Source organism: Paracoccidioides lutzii, assembly GCF_000150705.2.
Source record: "Paracoccidioides lutzii Pb01 unplaced genomic scaffold supercont2.29, whole genome shotgun sequence".
NCBI classification, from domain to species: domain Eukaryota; kingdom Fungi; phylum Ascomycota; class Eurotiomycetes; order Onygenales; family Ajellomycetaceae; genus Paracoccidioides; species Paracoccidioides lutzii.
In genome coordinates, this window is record NW_015440975.1 from 147,380 (window position 1) to 164,492 (window position 17,113).

Genomic DNA, 17,113 nt, shown 5'->3' on the forward strand with positions numbered 1-17,113 from the left:
TTGTGATTTGTGGTTGAGCAGGGTGAGGTTTTGGATGCTGAGGTTGTCGCTTGAGGAGGATGAGTTAAAAGTTGGTTGAATGAAGGGGTCAGCTGAGCTAAGTTGCCAGCAGGAAGATACATTCAAGGGGATTTTGATGAATGGTACCAAATCAATAGGAATGGTATTCCCCTTTGCCAACGAATACATCAGAAGCAGGAGGAGCAATGGCACCACGATCTGCACATGTCATCTCTCGTTTATTTACGGGGTATACAGATAGACATTCAGATGTGAAGAGGGATTCCCTCGAAGTTGATAGAGATGTCTATCAAAGTGAATGGCACAGATGGAAAAGAAAAAAAGAAAAAGAAAAAGAAAAGAAAAGAAACGAAAGAGGGAGGGAATGCGTACAGGCACTTATAACTTCGAGGGTGCGAGCTGAGCAGAGTAGAGCAGAGCAAAATGGAAAGAGTGGAAGTGAAGCGCGAGAGAGAGGGGGATGGTGGAGAGGGTGAAGGTTCCAGATTCAAATTCAAGGCTCATTGGCTCATTCTACTGAGGAGAGGACAAAATACCCAATATCCAAGCAAGACGCTGTCTGAATTTTTTGATCCTTTTCAAAAGACCAGTTGTCCTGTCTCCCAGGTCCCCCGTCGTCTCCGCCATCTACGACGCCCTTGCCCCTCTGAACACTGGCCGCTCGACAACAAACCGTCAATGATGTTTGGAGCCTTAAGATATGTACCTGTATGGATGGATGGACATCCATGTACATGTACAGTCATATACATACGTGTCCTTACACACCTATACACGGGCACAGACGGTGCCTTGCTTAGCTCAAGGCATCCCCCTAACGGCCCCATAAACCAGCATCCAGCATCCTGAGAAACCCAAACCGGAAATGCAAAACGAACAAAAATCCCCGTTAACTCTCCAGCATATCATCCACCAGCCCCATTCTCTCACTCCCACTCCGTCCCTCACCGCTCCATACCACCCCTACCCTGCCGGAGCAAAGCAAAACGAGAGGGACAGTCGAACAGCACATGGGGCCCTGCCACCAAATACCAGGACCATGGTGCCATGGTGGCAGGGTCAAATCAGCAAGCTGACTGATATTTGAGGGGTAAAACGGCAGGTCCGGAGTAACGAGTGGGCCATGGCCGTGGTCATAGCAGTAGTATAGTGATGGTGGTTCGCACGGTGATGCATGCATGGGTAGTAGACCCGGCAATGTGGGTTTTGGGACTTCTAGGAGGGCTAAGAGTGGTGCGATGGTGGTAGCGCGAGGCTGCGGGAACCAGGGGCTTGGCGTTGGTGCTGGCGTTGGTGCTGGCGCTGACGGGCCGTGTGGGAACCGAATTTTCGGGTGCAGGTGGGTGTGTTGGGCTGGGGGTTGGTGGATGCAGGGGATTGTGAGGGGGGAGGGAGAGTGGGAGAAGGGGAAAAGGGGAAAAGGGGGGAGTTAGTTGGGTTCCTGGAGAGGATAACTAATAACTAATGTTAATGGTACATTCGTACAGGCGAATGGAAAGACAAAAAATCTCAAACTCTCGCAATGGGATTGCTTGGATTATGTGACTTTTTATTCTGAGCATTTTTTATTATTTGCGCAATGTTTTACTCTACACGATTGCTGTTGGAAAATGATGGTGCTTATTTTGTCCGGGGATGATAAGAGGCGCATCCGTAGTTCCTGCATCGCTCGCTCAAGCGTGCATTCACTGCTCAAGGCTTGCAAATGAACCCGTAACCTTGCTAGGGGGAGGAAAGCAGTCGTAGTGTGGCAAGGCAGAACATGTTAGACCCGATGAGCTGGTTAACTGGAAGTGAAAAGATCTTTCTACTAAAATTTAGGTATCTCTTTTGATAAAATATACCTTATTATAACTATCTTATCAATATAATTCTATTTAAAGAGATTAATCTCTTTAAATAAATAAATAATTCATTCATTCATTCATATTCATTACTTGATTTTCGCATCAAATTACAGATTTAGATAATTATTATCCTACCTTTCAATAAGAATTGGACTATTTCATCGTATTTAAAACGTCAGTGTTGGATGGTCCCGCCGAAGTTCTGCTGACTCATCACTGATACAGCACGAGCATCACGTGGAACGCTATTCCCAAACCAGGCCGCCGAGCTCCTCACTCAATCGCAGTTTTCTTTCATTGTCTGCCCCGTCCAGAACAGACAAACCTGCACCACCATCCAGTCCTCTCAGGCCAACTCCTCCTCCTCCTCCTCCCCTCCTCCACATTCCACATATACCCACTCATACAGCCATGGCGTTCTCGTGGAAAGCTGCCGGTCTCACGTATGTTGAAAACCCCCCGTCCGCTTAGAACCAACCATTCCCGGACTGCCCTGGCTCCCCTCTCTTCCCAATACGAACATTATCCGTCCATACATACATAACTGCATATGTGGCTCACATACCCCCTCCCCGTAATGGGAAATATCTTTATACAGATACAACCGCTACTTAGCCATCGCCGCGCGGACCGTCCGCCGATCGCTGAAGGAAGAACCCCGCCTCCAGGCCGAGAGACGCGGGGAGATGGATTTGAAGTTCGCCAAGTGGCAGGTGAGTTTGTTTGCATATATATATATATATATATATAAGGGGATCGGTGCTGGTTTGGGCATACGCAATGGATATGGGAATGGGAATGAGTGATTAGAGAGGCATTGACTAACAACGGTTTTGCGGTTTGTGTGACGGGTGTAGAATGGCAAACAGGGCGATGTGAAGAGTCTTGCTGCGGCTCAGCAGGCGGACACAGAGGCTGCGGTGGCGTCGAAATAGACTGCGGCTCTCTGATATTGTACGGATATATACGGTTATAATTGTCCGGATGGTGGGTGCTGCTGGTGGCGGGGATAGATATTGAAGTAGAATGGAGAAAGGGATTGTTGATATAGATATGCAACACACATCTACCTTTTTCTCTTTTGTACATGTATAGTACACTGATCGATCGACCGATCGATCAATCAATCAATCTTTCTGTTACACTTTGTTTTGTGCATAGTGGTTGGTAAATGGGCTGTTGAAGTGCGACGTGCTTCGTTGCCGGTGTGAGAAATGTCGGAGGTTCGTAGATACGGAATGGGAGATAGAAGAGCGCATTTGCTTAGATGGGAGAACATCAATTGCGATAACTATTAAATATCCGATCTATCCATTTCTTTCTCAAACCCATGCCCAGCAGGTATCGATGGTGGAGTTGGGATATTTGCCTGCCCAATGTCACCGGCTCAGCTTATTTACGCAACTCAATAATTGCCCAAACAACCTCACCGCCCACAACACACCACAACCGCCTTAACTAGAGTACGATACACCTTACTGCTCTACACCTCCAAGAAATTCACACATATTCACCTATATAATATATCCCACTCTCCTTATCTTCCTCCTCCATACAATCATGGCATAATTGGCCATCCTTCCAGCACACATACACCCCAATACCCTCCCAAGCAACCATGAGCCCAACAACCACCGCTCCGGCTGCCCCTCCCCCCGCCCCGCGCCTCGTTTCCGGCAACACCAACGCACAGGATATCACAGCCGCCTTCACGAAAGCTAGCTCTGGTGCGTATTCCTACCCTACTTCACAGTTGAGCAGTTAAACTGAATTTCCCTTCTTTTGCATTTGCACCATCTCTTGCATCTCTCATGGCCCTTTTGGTCCCATGAGCCTTAAAAGAACCGCGCTAACAAACATACCACGCCCCGGCCCTCGTGCACTTTTCTAGTTCTAAATATCGGCCAACTCGTCAAGGATGAGCAATTCACGCTGTTTGAGGCAGTGGGGGCGCTGGAGGTGCGTACATTAGATATTACATTCAGATATCTAATTACCCATCGCCTATCGTTTTTTATGTCGTGTTGCGGCATAACATGCATTGAGCTCGGTAGTTACGGTATACATGCGGGGTAAAAAGATGGGCTATCTAGGCTGACGGGCCCAAAAATGCAATACAGATCATGGACGAGAAGATGGATAGCGGATACCTAGCGCCTGGGGAAACGCTGGATGACGACTATGATGTTCTTAGTGATCTGTTGCCGGAGGAAGTTGTGGGAATTATGGATCAGTTGTTGTGTCAAGAGGTATAGTATACTATAAACTTATATTTTTCTAGTTTTGGTGGATATTATCTGCTACTGTCGGATGGATTCGGCGTGTTAACCTTTCGGACCTTTTATATATAGGTTGCGTGGCATATGGGCCATCCGCTCTCGCAGACGCTGTTTACGTCCATCTATCTCGATAGGTTACTTTGGCCTGTTCCGCAGACGCTGGATGAGGCGAGATTTGACCGGGTGGATGGTCATGGGACTGGTAAAGGTGGGGATGGGGAGGGGGAGGGTGAGGGTGAGGGTGAGGGTGAGGGTGAGGATTGTGCGGCAGGTTCGAAGAAGGAAAGATGGGATGGGCTGGTTGGTCTTATTTTGAGGGCGTATTGTCTTGCCCTCATCAAGGCGTGCGATCGGGTAATCTCCAAAGTGAGCTCGGAGTATTACCACGAGGTGAGTTGCATTACAATAAGCATTGAATCTTTGTGGGGTGCTATCCATGTTTGCATGGTGGTAGTCCATTTAACAGCATAATGACTTTTGGCGATGTCTAGGATGAAGACTTCGTCACTCAACTCTATAACCGCAGTTTTCTCGCCGACGTCGACTCGTCACGCATCCAAGCCGTCCTCACCGACGCCCTAAACTGGCTAGAGACTCAGAAGGGAACTATCGATGACACAGTCCGTGAAGCACTGACTGCCCGTCTTATATTCCGCGCTGAGCTACTCCGCGCCTTAGACATGGATAACACGCCCGTCAAAATGCGCACCTCTCAACACTTTCTCAAGAGCCTGGCGCAGCTTTCGCTCCTTGAGAAGTCGGTGGTGGTCGGTCGACCTGTTCCGGAGGCGTTTAGCTTGAAGATCCAGCGTCGTTTGGCTAGTACTGTGCCCCCTAGGCCCATGGTCGAGATTCGTCTGGCAGATGCGATGGCGCATATGAAGAGGTTTTGTCGGGATGCAGTTGATGCGCTGCAGATTTCGGAGTATAAAGGGCCGTATAATTTGCAGGTATGTTAGACACTTACTTAACACTTCCTAGCGATCTTCGTTGAAATCCCCTTTATAACCCCGTGCGGAACATCCATGGGTGACACGTCGCGTTTTTGAAATAGACATTAGTATGGGCAATGCAGTCGCGCAAGCCGCAGCCGTGTGTCTATGTTAGATCCCTTGTTCAGTCGCTTCTTGTCAATAAGATGAAGATCCTAGGCTCGGTGGCTGTGAAGGATTTCTTCTTCGATGCGCTTGCCGAGATTGTTTTGCCGGACAGTCGACTTTTGGATCCGGAGAATGAGGAGGTTGAGGTCCCGTCGGATTCCAGGTTTCAGATCGCTAAGCACGTGGATAACTTTGTTAAACGGGCTGCACAGGTAGGGATATATATATTTTCTATTATATAGCCGAGTCTTGCTAATGAAATTCAGCTGTTCGTCGATGTTTACCGTACCGCCTGTTTGAACAGGTGTCGAGTCCGCCGCACACTCTGCCACGCCATTGTCGACTGGGACGCTCTGCAGGCAGAGGTATGTTCAATCTGAATTTAGCCAAGTTGAACAACCCAACAGCAATTTTCTCACCCATCAACCCTTTCTCCAGGCCGAAGATTTCGACGTCCACCTCCGCACCTTATCCTGCGAACCATCCATCATCCTCCACGGCACGGAGCCCACCTACGCCTACCCACTAAGCAGCTGGGCGTACCACGAAAAACTCCGCCAGATGCGCTTCATCCTCCAACTCGGCTTCGAACTATCCATCTACTCCCCCGAAGAAATGCCGGGGATGTACTGGTACCTCTCTCACCTCTGCGCGACACACCTCGCCCACCTGGACAGGATTCGTTCCTGCGTGCACGCGGCGCGCAGGAGAGCGTCCACAGCGACAGCCTCAACGACAGCAACCGAAACCAACAAACCAGACACCGCAACCGCAACCGCAACCGCAACAGGAACAGTAACACCAAAACACAACAAAGCCTACACCCGCACCCTCGCCCTCCTCGACCGCCTAACCACTGAACTCATCGCCATAGACGCCTTCGCCGTAGCCCTGCACTCCCTCTACGTCCTCCTACACCGCCACAGTCTCCTCCCATCCATCCATCTCGCCTCCGCCACTACCTCCTCCTCCTCCTCCTCTACATCGCCACCCCCATCCCCATCCCCACGCCGGCCATCCACAAAAACCTTCTCGTCCCCCCGTCTCCGCTACGAACTGCGTATGAAGCCCTTCTTGCCCATCTCGCTGCCCGAACTGGTGCCGTACGAGATGTTCGAGCAGGAGGCGGCGCTGGCGGGGGATGCGGATGAGGATGTGCTGGAGAGGGGGCTGAGGGCCGTGGCGGAGGCGAAGAAGGGTGTTGAGAAGTGTCTGGGGGGTGGAGCGGTTTTGGGCTGGGAGGGGGGAGGTAAGAATGGTGTGGGTGGGAAGGGGGCGGGAGGCAGTGAAAAGGCAGGAGTGTCCGAGCGACCTAAGAGTCTGGAGGACGATTGGATGGCGGATATGAAGGATTCGCTGCGCGCGTGTATTGGGGCTAGTATTGCTATTGAGGTTGTGAAGAGGGCTATGAATGCGGCGGGGTCAGGGACCGGCGGTGATGGGAGTGGTAGTGGCGGGAGTGGCATTGGTGACGGAGAACGTGAACGACGGCCCAAGCTCAACTTGGCTGTGGAGATTCCGCCGGTGGGGTCGAAGGGCCGTTGGCATGATTGGTGGGCTGTGCCTCGGGTTACGGAGGTGTTGCCTGTTAGGAGTGGGGGTGGATAGAGGTGAATAGGGGTTAGGGTTGTGTGGTTTGTTGCTGGTTTCGTACGCAATGGTTGGTGATTTGGAAGCAATGCTGTTGATTGAAATGGATTTGCTATTGTTTACCTGTGCATGAGTGGATGAATATAAGTTTGCATATGTGTATGCATTCACTTTGCAATGAGCCTACATCTCCATAGAAAGACGGTAATTGGACTTAATGTCAGCTCCTATAGGGTGTATTTAGGTATTTAGATGATAACACCTTAGACATTTGGAAAGATATCCAAGGACTCGGTTGAATAAGGGGGATGACTGGATAAGAAGGGTAAAGAATGGAAGACTCTTAAAGTTGCTGTTGATCCCGATGATAACACCATTGATGTTGGCAATTTTCTTTTTCTTGAGAGTAATACATACAAGGGAAAATTGAAACAGTAACTTAAAACTTTCGTAATCATTCAAACCTTCTGACGTCGGTTTTTGCACCTACTCCTCGCCCTTTGTCCGACCCTTCATCACAGAACCTATTTTCCACTAGATAGTCGTTCTCGTAGTTCGCAACATCTGCAGTTCGATTTCGCCATTCTATCACTATTCCATCCCGAAACGGGGAAATAACCGGTCGAGACAACCAAAGTAAATGGATATTTACTACTTGGCCAGCAAACCTAACCCAAGCGGCTACTTGACGAGCCGGTCCCACGATGTTGTCCGTTTCTAGCCTTGCCAGCAGTGATGAGGTATAGCCATTTGAAGATCCAAAATGATATGTGTAAATTACTATTTCGTACTCCGAGTGTCATTCCCCGAGCGGATCGGATGATCCAATTCTATTCCGTATTCATGCTTCTCGCAATCCGAACTCTAGAGAAACTACAGCAGAATATTCCCTCCCGCTTATCCGCTAACAATGCAAATACCAATACCAACCGCCCCTGTAGTCCCGCAATCTCTGTAACAATTTTCCGACCCCTTGGTTGACGGGCCGCAACAAGATATTCTAATCAAATGCGCCAGTTCCCATGTATGTAAATTGATTGCACAAATGTAAACCCAAAACCGCACCTTCGCCCCATCCTCGTCTCCACTCAATCTAACCCTCCGGCCAAATACTCTCCAACCTCAACCCCAATCCCCCTCGCCATCTCCGCAATCCACTCATTCGGCCCCGCAAAGCTCGAGCTAACAGCCACACTCGCATTGAGACACCACTTCTCCGTGCCGTCGACACCACTTCCCGAAGAGGCAGGGACAAGCAGTCGCAAACGCTGCAGTGTGGCTAGTTCCGGATATATCATGTCCGCGATGGGTTTGGTGGTGGAGGGTGGGGTGGGTGGGTTCGGGTCGATGGCACGGTAGATGGCGAGAAGGCGTTCGAGGGGAAAAGGGCGTGGATTGATGAAGCTTGCAGCAGAGGAGGATGAGGATGCGAGTGCTGATGAGAGTGCCGATTTTGTGATTTTTGTATGTCGCGATTTTTGCCTCTTGCCTGTTGATTTTGAAGAGGTACATGGTTCGGTGGTGTCGGGGTTTTGGTTGTGGGATTCGGATTGGGAGAGGACTTTTAGGCGTCTCCGGTGGTGGGCGCGCTTGTTTCGGGCGGAAAGGGAGGATGAGGAGAATTTTGAGAAGAAGATTGTGTCGAGGCGGGGAGGGATGTGCGCTGCCAAAAAGGCTGATGTGAGGACTAACGTGGGAAGGTAGGGGAGTGCGGGGGTTGGAGATGAAGATGATTTCGGGATGGAAAATGGTGTGGTTGATGTCGATGTTGCTGAGTTGGTTGTTACGGACAGTGGATTGTCAGAAATAATGTGATGGACCAGCACGTCTTCACCCTGCTGTTGGAATAAAGCTCGATTCCGAACAAGTAGTCTGGAAAAATCCCACTGTGCCCGTGGGTTTAATCCCGGTGGCCTTTCCTTATTAGTTATGGGAGAAACGAATCGGGGCCACAGCTTTTCACAGGCGGATCGGAAAACGGGGATTGTGCTAGCTGTCGGCCCGATGAGTGAATCGTAAACTGTTGATAAGAAAGGAGGGTACAGTTTCATGGCTGTTTCCGGAGGTAGGTCAGGCAGTTCAGGTGGCTGTGAGCCAGAAACTATCGCAATGGCTTCGTTCCGCGAATACGGCGGAAAATGGACATGAGGCACCCCGGCAACCTGTAACAAGAGTGGTCGGGGAGAGGCATTCATGACGAATACGACACATATCGATGGGACCTGAAACATAGCAATCAGAATATGTTCTCCATCACCAGGGGAGTCAAGTTATAAAGAGACCTATATTGCTCATACATACCAGTTCCCCCAACCTGCCCAGAGCAGCCAGAAGCACCTGACCGCCCTCCCTTAAATTGTCCACACCATCCATCACCAGTACAAATTTCCCACATTCAGCACTATCCAAAACATCCTTGAGCACGCCTGGTAGCAGACTTATATGATCACACTTGGCTTTGGAAAGTGTGTGTTCCATCCAAGCCCGCCGAGCGTGCTCATCCGGAAACGAAACTGAAGTAGACGTGCTCGATACTACAGTAGCCACAATTTTTCCCAAAAGATGTCGCGATGTAATACACTCGGCGCACTTCACAACAGCGCATGGGAGATGACTATTAGGAGCTGTATCCTCTGTGTGAGGCTCATTATAGGCAGCCAGAAGCGCAGCCAAAACACTCGATTTGCCAGAGTTCTGAGGACCGTGAACAATTATGGCTGGCGGAGAAGGAAGCGTGGGCTATTTCGCAAAGATGCACCGTCGTTGTTAGCTGGGAAACTACGGCTTGAGCATAGTGGGATAGAGACGAACACTTAATAGACCAGCAAGTTGGCAAATCTGGAGCTCCCTACACGGCCATTGACTTGACAGCGTCATGACCAGCTCGTCAGGCAGATGTAATCGGAAGCCTCCCATGATTTCCTTCTTGCCTCAAGCCACCGTTGTAATAGGAGAGTTGGCAGTTATTGTGGTCGCAATGCGCCCGTATATCCAGGCTATGCGCAATCTCTTATACTGTAATGCATTGAGAGGTGCTGAGGTGAAAGAGCCCGAAATCAACAGATCATTGCTGTTAGATTCAAAAAAAAAAAATCTAAGATTTTTGTTTACTTTCTGTTTCATCTTTTTTATGAGGTTGATTTAGAGTTTGTGATATTGGTCGGCTGCTCGGGAAATGATTCGGGATAACATCCCGAGATGACTAATTGTCAAGCCTCAGCCAATGGCCAGGTTGAGAAAAGCTTGTTCGTTATTATTCAGCAGCCGTCCAAGTCACAAATGCGCACCTTGGAGTGGATAATTAATTATATTGACATTGACATCGACATTGACAGCCAAACAGAGGCACAACAATGTCGACGACTACGAAAAAGCGATGCGGTACGGCCATTCTGTGAGTCCCCTGATAATTACTTACTGACATTTCCCAGGCGTCCTAGGAGCCACCGGCGCAGTAGGGACGCGGTTCATTCTCCTTCTTGCAGACCATCCGCTTCTGGAACTAGTAGCGGTAGGTGCTTCAGACAGATCTGCAGGTAAAAGATATCGTGACGCTGTGAGATGGAAGCAATCGTCGCCCATGCCTGCCAATGTTGCAGACCTGACCGTCCGCTGCTGCGCCCCCTCTGAATTCTCAGACTGTGACATCATTTTTTCCGGGCTAGATCCTGATGCCGCTGGCGAGATTGAGATGGCATTCCTCAAGGCGAATTTTGCGGTCTTTTCTAATGCGAAAAATTATCGGTTGGATCCTGTGGTGCCGTTGGTGGTGCCTCTAGTTAATGCGGGGCATATTGAGGTGATTCCGGCACTAAGAAAACATTACGGGCTTGGTAAGGGGATGATTGTGTGCAATTCAAATTGTGCAGTTGTCGGCTTGGTTATTCCAGCAAAGGCACTTATTCTGAAGTTTGGGCCAATTGAGTCGGTGAGCATGGTGACTATGCAGGCTGTCTCGGGAGCGGGCTATCCTGGCGTCAGCAGTAAGCGCTACCACCAAGTGTGTCCCATCCTGCTACTACATCACACGCCTAACTGATCGTTACAGGCATGGACATCTTTGATAACATCGTTCCCTACATACCAGGCGAGGAAGGCAAGATCTCCTCTGAAGCGCGCAAAATTCTAGGCGATTTGAAGTCGGATCTCGCTGGATTCAACGACCAAAAACCCCTTCAAATTTCCGTTGCGTGTAACCGTGTCCCAGTGCTCGATGGCCATACCGTGTGTGCATCGTTGCGGTTCGTGAACCGACCCTCACCAACTGCGAGCCAGGTACGTGATGCATTGAGAGAGTATACATCAGAGGTTCAAAAAATAGGGTGCCCTTCCGCTCCAAAACACGCTATTCATGTTCTGGATGATGTGGATCGGCCGCAGCCTCGCCTTGACAGAGACACTGAACGGGGGTACGCGTGCAGCGTGGGGAGGATTAGAGAGGATGACAGTGGGGTCTTTGATATTCAATTTGTTGCTCTTAGTCATAATACGATTTTGGGGGCGTCAGGTAGTAGTATTCTAAACGTGAGTTTTGTAACCTTATTCTAATCCTATTATTAGAGCACTTAAATAAATGCTAACATTTCCATGCACCAATTCTAGGCGGAGAGTGCGATTCTGAAGGGTTACGTGTAGTCTACTCTCCCGGCAGGTTTCTATTAGTCTAAGATCTGGCTGCAGTTTTACTCTGAAAAGACCTGGAAATATAGAAGAACTTCCCCGTATTCTTTAAGTTCGTTCTTTCCTCTGACTGACCAACATCTGTCCTCCCACAATTACCTTGTGGGTTTCCGCGGGAATCAGGTCATCAACGAACCTCTATCCCTCCCAGATGCTTGAACTCGTATATGCCAATTAGTGGCCACCGATAACTGAAACTACGCTTTTTCACTCTGCCGTCTGAATCTGGATTGAAAATTACCTCAAAAATGGCCCACAAGCCAGCTGCACCCGAAATTTTTTGGGTAGAAATAACACATCTGAAAAACCTACAGCTTACTATCAAGCCCTAGTGGTATACTGCCTTCTTCTTGGAATAATGATACCATGGTGAGAGAATGAGCCCCTTCGACATGTGGTTACAGTTCAGTATTCAAACAACTTAACAGCCGTAAATACCTCTCCACTGAGCCGCGTGCTCATGCAAGTCAAGGGTATTGTCCATTCGGCCGGACGTCGGCTGCACGGTGGCCGTAAGATGAGTTCCTTTATTTTATTTTTTTATCCCTCTTGTCGTCTTTGTCCAATCCGTTACATCTCGTCTTCCAATTGACCTGCCAACATAGCTGCTATCAGGGTATCGAGAGTTAGACATTCGTGGCTCCGCATCGTGTTGCAAACTGTGTCGAATGAGAAGCAAGATATTTCCAATTAACTAATTTTTCGTAGGATTTGAAAGTTGGTAGCTGTGAACTATCATTGCTTTTTGACTAAGCTGCTAATGTACAACAAATCAGAATTATATAAAGTCAAGCACCACGTATACTTGGAATATCGTTAGGACAATCAGAGTTTTCCTTTATCATAGGATTGATTGAATTCATGAAATTGCTTCCAACAACCATGAATACGTCAGACCCTCCCGGCACGTGATTTATTTTCCGTCATATAGTAGAAAAAACATACAAGAAGGGTGAGAAAAAAGATGCATCTTGTTTTTATAAATAGCTGCAAAAATCTATGGTAGCATAATATTGAGTGCTTCCCTCCCACGATGAGTGGGGGTGTCGGACCCTTTCCATCAAGTGTCTTATTTTTCTTTATATAAGTTAGTTGTTTCTTGTAACTAGTTAGCAACCTGGTGCAATCAATCAAGCTTGCCATTGTGTCATTATGTTTTGTCTCGTCACGTTATGGGCGGCAATGCCGGCAAGGGAGATGTATATTGCCCGAGTTGTTCCCTCGGCTTATTCTCCTGCCGTTTTCAAACCCGTTCCCCGGCCTTTGTGGCGGGAGAGTCGCTTATAAATCTCAAAAAGTCTTTCGGCCGACGAACCCATTCTGCCAGAACTATGAGGGATTATCCCTCAATATCTACCAAACGTTACAAACTGGGTAATGTTTTATGAATTTGCCTCCATTTCCTTTGAACTCGGCAATTGTTAGTCAAGCTTATGTTAGAATATTGGATCTCATAATAGTTTTACCAGACGTAAGCATATAGTAGGCTTGGGTGTGAAAATGAATAACCAATGACTATAAAAGCTGGGTGAAATCCGCAACACATATTATGAACTAGCGGAGCAGAGTTGAAGAACAAGTGATTATTCACTTAATTGCCATTCCCACTTGACATAAAGCTTCAGAAGCCGCTTCACACACAAAAATGAAACTCCCACTTCTAGTGTCTGCATTCTTCTGGCTAGCTCCTGTGATGATCTTTGCGTTGCCCCCTGGATTATGGCAAAAATGCGCTTCTACTTTGAGTGTACATTATTGACATTGTCCCACTCCTTTTATCACATACCCTTTGAAAATATAGCTAACGTAGTATCTTTAGTGCCAGAATACTTGGGAATGTCAGCAAACATATGACTGTTGGCAGAAGGCTCTTGTAAGTAATATTACATTTTCTCTTCACTGTGCTTGATTGAAAGTCTACAATGTTTAAGAATGAAAATATCTAATCTGACATTTCCATGAAATGCAGTACCATAGATTAGATTATATCTTCTGTAATCTTGGTATAATTGAAACACACACATGCTGGGTTTACGCGGTAAGTTCATACTCTTATCTGATGTTAAAAAAATAAAAATGAAAGAAGAGAAGACTAATAGTTTTGTTTGATTAACAGAAAATCTGATACTGTTAAGAAGATGACACCGAGACGGGGAGCCAACGGTGCCGTCGCGTGGGTGGTTTGATGGGAAGCTGAATGAGGAGGCTGGCAACTAGCTATGAGAGCAGATGAGTTTTATGTCCTAGATCTTGAAGTGTGATGCCAAGACTTCTCGTACTAGATGAACTTCACACCGCTATTTCCGGGGGTAAAACCTTAATTGTCGCACTCTTGAATCCTCTGAATTTCTTTCAAGAGATTCGGTGATTAGCTACTATTCAATCCTACATCTATGTTTTCACTTATCACTGTCCTCTTTTCTTCTCAGCGCTCCCAGCGCCTATTCTTCTACTCTCTTATGATGATATTAGTTATAGTGAGTGGCTCTTACATGCTTCTTTTTGACCCTTAGTTCATTCACATCAAGTGTCCTCACGTGAAGGAAAAATCTAAGTGATCAGAAGATATGAGATGATTTAGATAGAGATTTGTATACATCTTCAGTGAATCTGATATATTTGAGAATGAATTGCTGTTACGGCGCAGCTGCTTGGGGTGTGTCGCTGGTATCTTCTGTTCCTTTCTTTGTGGCGTTCGTAATGGCGTGGTATGAATTAAGGTTGATCCGCTCCGCTCTGCTCCGAAAGGTTGATCCGCTCCGTTTCCCAACCACCACCATTCATTCCTCATTCTAATCCCCAGTTTAGTATTCTCCGTCGCAGCTGCCTAGTTAGATAGATGAATCGAAGCTTTTGTCTTGTTATCATCTTGACTCGAGATTGAGCCATGACAGTTCCAACCTTGATCCCGTAGTCTACGGAGGTTTAAGGTGCAGGGACCTTAGGCCACGTGCTCTATTTCCACAGGTATCTTTTCTGCCGTGCCTAGGCAAACTTTGGTGAGGGCGGTGTGGGGAGGTACCCAGTGAGACTGAAAGAAAATCAAAACTGACAAGAGTTTTTTCATATGAGATAAAATGCGTCTTATACGGCGCAGCCGCCTGTATATGGATTAAGGTTGATCCGCTCCGATCCCCAACCACCTCTTATATATTCGGCTGCTTGTTTCATTCCACATTCTAATCCTCAGTTTAGTTATTCTCGTCGCAGCTGCCTGTGACGGCATAGAACGGGCTCCGTCCAGACTACTCGACAGCGTTAAGGCCACTGGGCTGAAAAGGGTAATAATTGCAACTGCCTAGCAACGGCATAGCAACCAACCCCACAATTACCCCGTAAACAAATACCCCGTAAACACGGGAACCGCCTAGCAACGACCTAGCAACTGCGCTAAGGAAAGGGGTATATAAAGAGAGCCTTCCCCGAACCCTTCTTTTGGGAACCGTCTTAGTATTCTGTCAAGATAGCTTACCTAGCTGGCAATCAAACACCTGTTTCACCTGCGCCTAGATTGCAGCCGTGACAATGCAGATAAACAGATGTTCAATTGTCAACTAGATAAATTATCTCATTAAAATACTCAGATGATCTATAGAACAGAGAGGCCTGGGGAAGGGATCCTCTTATATCTATACCCCTTTTCCACTAGCGGTTGCTACGCCGTTGCTAGGCAGTTTCTGTGGGGTATTTTATTGTGTTTACCGGGTAGTTGTTTGCGGGGTGGTTTGTGGGGTGGTTGCTATGCCTTTTGCTAGGCGCGGCTTGCCAACGCTGCCATGGTCAATAGCGCCGTCACAATGATCCCTGTACTCACCTAGTCGCTTAGTCAGCATCGCACATTCTCTTTCAGGTGTTTACACCACCACCACCACCACCACCACCGATTTTACTAGCAGTTGGAAAATCGATGCAAGGAATATACAGCTCAGTTTGATACAACATTAGCTGTTGAGATATCCTGGCACCATAGTTCAACGAACTTTGCAATTCACTCCCTTGCTTCCCCCGTCCCACATCTATTGCTGCATGTGCCATAACATCGCATATGGCCAACCTTTCGCCTCATGATTACGATATCATCGCAAAGCATCCCTTTAATGACTCGCTAAATCAGCTGCAAGGCCCACTTCGGGAGGCAGAGCAAACGTATGATGTCTCAGCTGATCCTCAGAATGAAATCTGCCAAAAGGCAATATCAAAACTTCTTGCTTTTTTTCTGAGGCAAGAGATAACTCTTGGCCTTCAATCAGAAATAAGTAATCATGACGTGGTTTCTGAGCTTGTAGATATCTTTGGACGCATTCGCAAGGGTGATGTGATTTCAACTACAACCACTTTCGACCGTTGGTGCAGCTTGTCATCCAAAACGCATCAGATGTTGATATCTGCAAGGCTGTCCTTGATCTCACAGCTACCATCCCACAATCAACTCCACTGGCAAGCGTCCCCCCTACCTTTTATGGCACGCCAGTCCAACAATTCATCTCATCATCACAGAGAGACTCCGAGCAGACACGCGAGTTGGTGAATATGAGAATCTTTGGGGAGATAATGTGACTGCACATTTCAGGATGTCAAGGGCTTCTTCAACAAGTACTTTGAGGGAAAAGTCTGGAGTGACAAAGCAGATGCCATCTGTCAACGCATGCTAACCCCAGACAGTGATGAGAACTGGGCCCAGTTTCCTGATCCTCCTATGCAGAGTGATGTCCTTGCCTGGTGGCTTCATCTTCAAGGGGACCTTCTCTCAGAATCACACAGCATCTACTACACCACAGTGAGCAAAGCAGATCTTACTGATTCAAAGACAGAACAACGAGCTGACCTCCTTCTGAGAGCTAGAAGCACAAGCCTCTCACAAGGCAAACATGACTGGAGAGACATCCTGGTGATTGGTGAGCTGAAAATATCAGAGAAGGAGATCAGGACCAAAGATACATTGCTGCAGATAAGCTGCTATGTGCGTGATGTCTTTGCCACCCAACCCACCCGGCGGTTTGTCCACGCACGCATTCACCGTCTGCGGGACCAAAGATGGAGATGTGGGTGTTTGACCGCTCAGGCCCCTACAGCTCAGGCATCATTGATGTCAACACAGACCCAAGACAATTCCTTCAGGTGTTTGTGGGCTACACCATGATGAGTGATGAGGAGCTGGGACTGGACACCTTTATTGCTAGGAATGAAGATGGCAGCAAATCAATAATCATCAAAGAGCCTGAATCCTCAGAGGAAATGATACTGCAGCTGAGAAAAATGCTTTCCTTTCAGCATGCCATTGTGTGCCGTGGGACCACATGTTTTCTCACAGATGATGGAGAAGTGGAGGGTGTAGCCAAGCTCTCATGGGTATCAGATAAGTGGCACCCAGGGGTGGAACTCCTCAAGCTAGCAGCTCAAAAAAATGTCCAAGGGATTGCCAGGATTATTGGACACAGTACCATCACCAGCATAGCTGACATGCGCTGCGGCCTGACCTTCGACAACAAGCGCCATGACTTCAAAAGTGCATTCCTCAGTACAACCTCCTCATTTCATCCATCTCAGCCATCTGCTGGGTCCTGATACTTGAATATTCATCAAAAATCATCTTCCA

At 47.9% G+C, this 17,113-nt stretch overlaps 6 protein-coding genes across 6 annotated transcripts; 5 read left to right on the forward strand and 1 right to left on the reverse strand.

The window, feature by feature from the left end:
• Positions 1–444: 444 nt before the first annotated feature.
• On the forward strand, positions 445–1,108 carry PAAG_08061 (hypothetical protein; the record flags this gene model as incomplete). Its single annotated transcript, XM_015846410.1, has 2 exons — positions 445–729; positions 863–1,108. 2 exons carry the CDS (start codon positions 445–447, stop codon positions 1,106–1,108), a joined length of 531 nt encoding a protein of 176 aa, XP_015700845.1.
• A 1,171-nt stretch (positions 1,109–2,279) lies between these two features.
• Positions 2,280–2,803, forward strand: PAAG_08062 (hypothetical protein; the record flags this gene model as incomplete). Its single annotated transcript, XM_002789949.2, has 3 exons — positions 2,280–2,311; positions 2,467–2,581; positions 2,726–2,803. The coding sequence occupies 3 exons, from the start codon at positions 2,280–2,282 to the stop codon at positions 2,801–2,803; spliced, it is 225 nt and encodes a 74-aa protein (XP_002789995.1).
• A 683-nt stretch (positions 2,804–3,486) lies between these two features.
• PAAG_12497 (hypothetical protein) lies at positions 3,487–6,855 on the forward strand (the record flags this gene model as incomplete). Its single annotated transcript, XM_015847977.1, has 8 exons — positions 3,487–3,595; positions 3,760–3,827; positions 3,989–4,117; positions 4,220–4,537; positions 4,639–5,097; positions 5,202–5,459; positions 5,514–5,612; positions 5,686–6,855. The coding sequence occupies 8 exons, from the start codon at positions 3,487–3,489 to the stop codon at positions 6,853–6,855; spliced, it is 2,610 nt and encodes an 869-aa protein (XP_015702409.1).
• A 1,070-nt stretch (positions 6,856–7,925) lies between these two features.
• On the reverse strand, positions 7,926–9,753 carry PAAG_08064 (hypothetical protein; the record flags this gene model as incomplete). The annotated part of the gene is made up of 3 exons (XM_015846411.1): positions 7,926–9,059; positions 9,139–9,576; positions 9,649–9,753. The coding sequence occupies 3 exons, from the start codon at positions 9,751–9,753 to the stop codon at positions 7,926–7,928; spliced, it is 1,677 nt and encodes a 558-aa protein (XP_015700846.1).
• A 437-nt stretch (positions 9,754–10,190) lies between these two features.
• Positions 10,191–11,472, forward strand: PAAG_08065 (aspartate-semialdehyde dehydrogenase; the record flags this gene model as incomplete). Its single annotated transcript, XM_015846412.1, has 4 exons — positions 10,191–10,218; positions 10,269–10,820; positions 10,886–11,361; positions 11,440–11,472. 4 exons carry the CDS (start codon positions 10,191–10,193, stop codon positions 11,470–11,472), a joined length of 1,089 nt encoding a protein of 362 aa, XP_015700847.1.
• A 4,090-nt stretch (positions 11,473–15,562) lies between these two features.
• On the forward strand, positions 15,563–17,082 carry PAAG_12498 (hypothetical protein; the record flags this gene model as incomplete). The annotated part of the gene is made up of 4 exons (XM_002789954.2): positions 15,563–15,832; positions 15,871–16,041; positions 16,088–16,512; positions 16,590–17,082. 4 exons carry the CDS (start codon positions 15,563–15,565, stop codon positions 17,080–17,082), a joined length of 1,359 nt encoding a protein of 452 aa, XP_002790000.2.
• Positions 17,083–17,113: the final 31 nt, after the last annotated feature.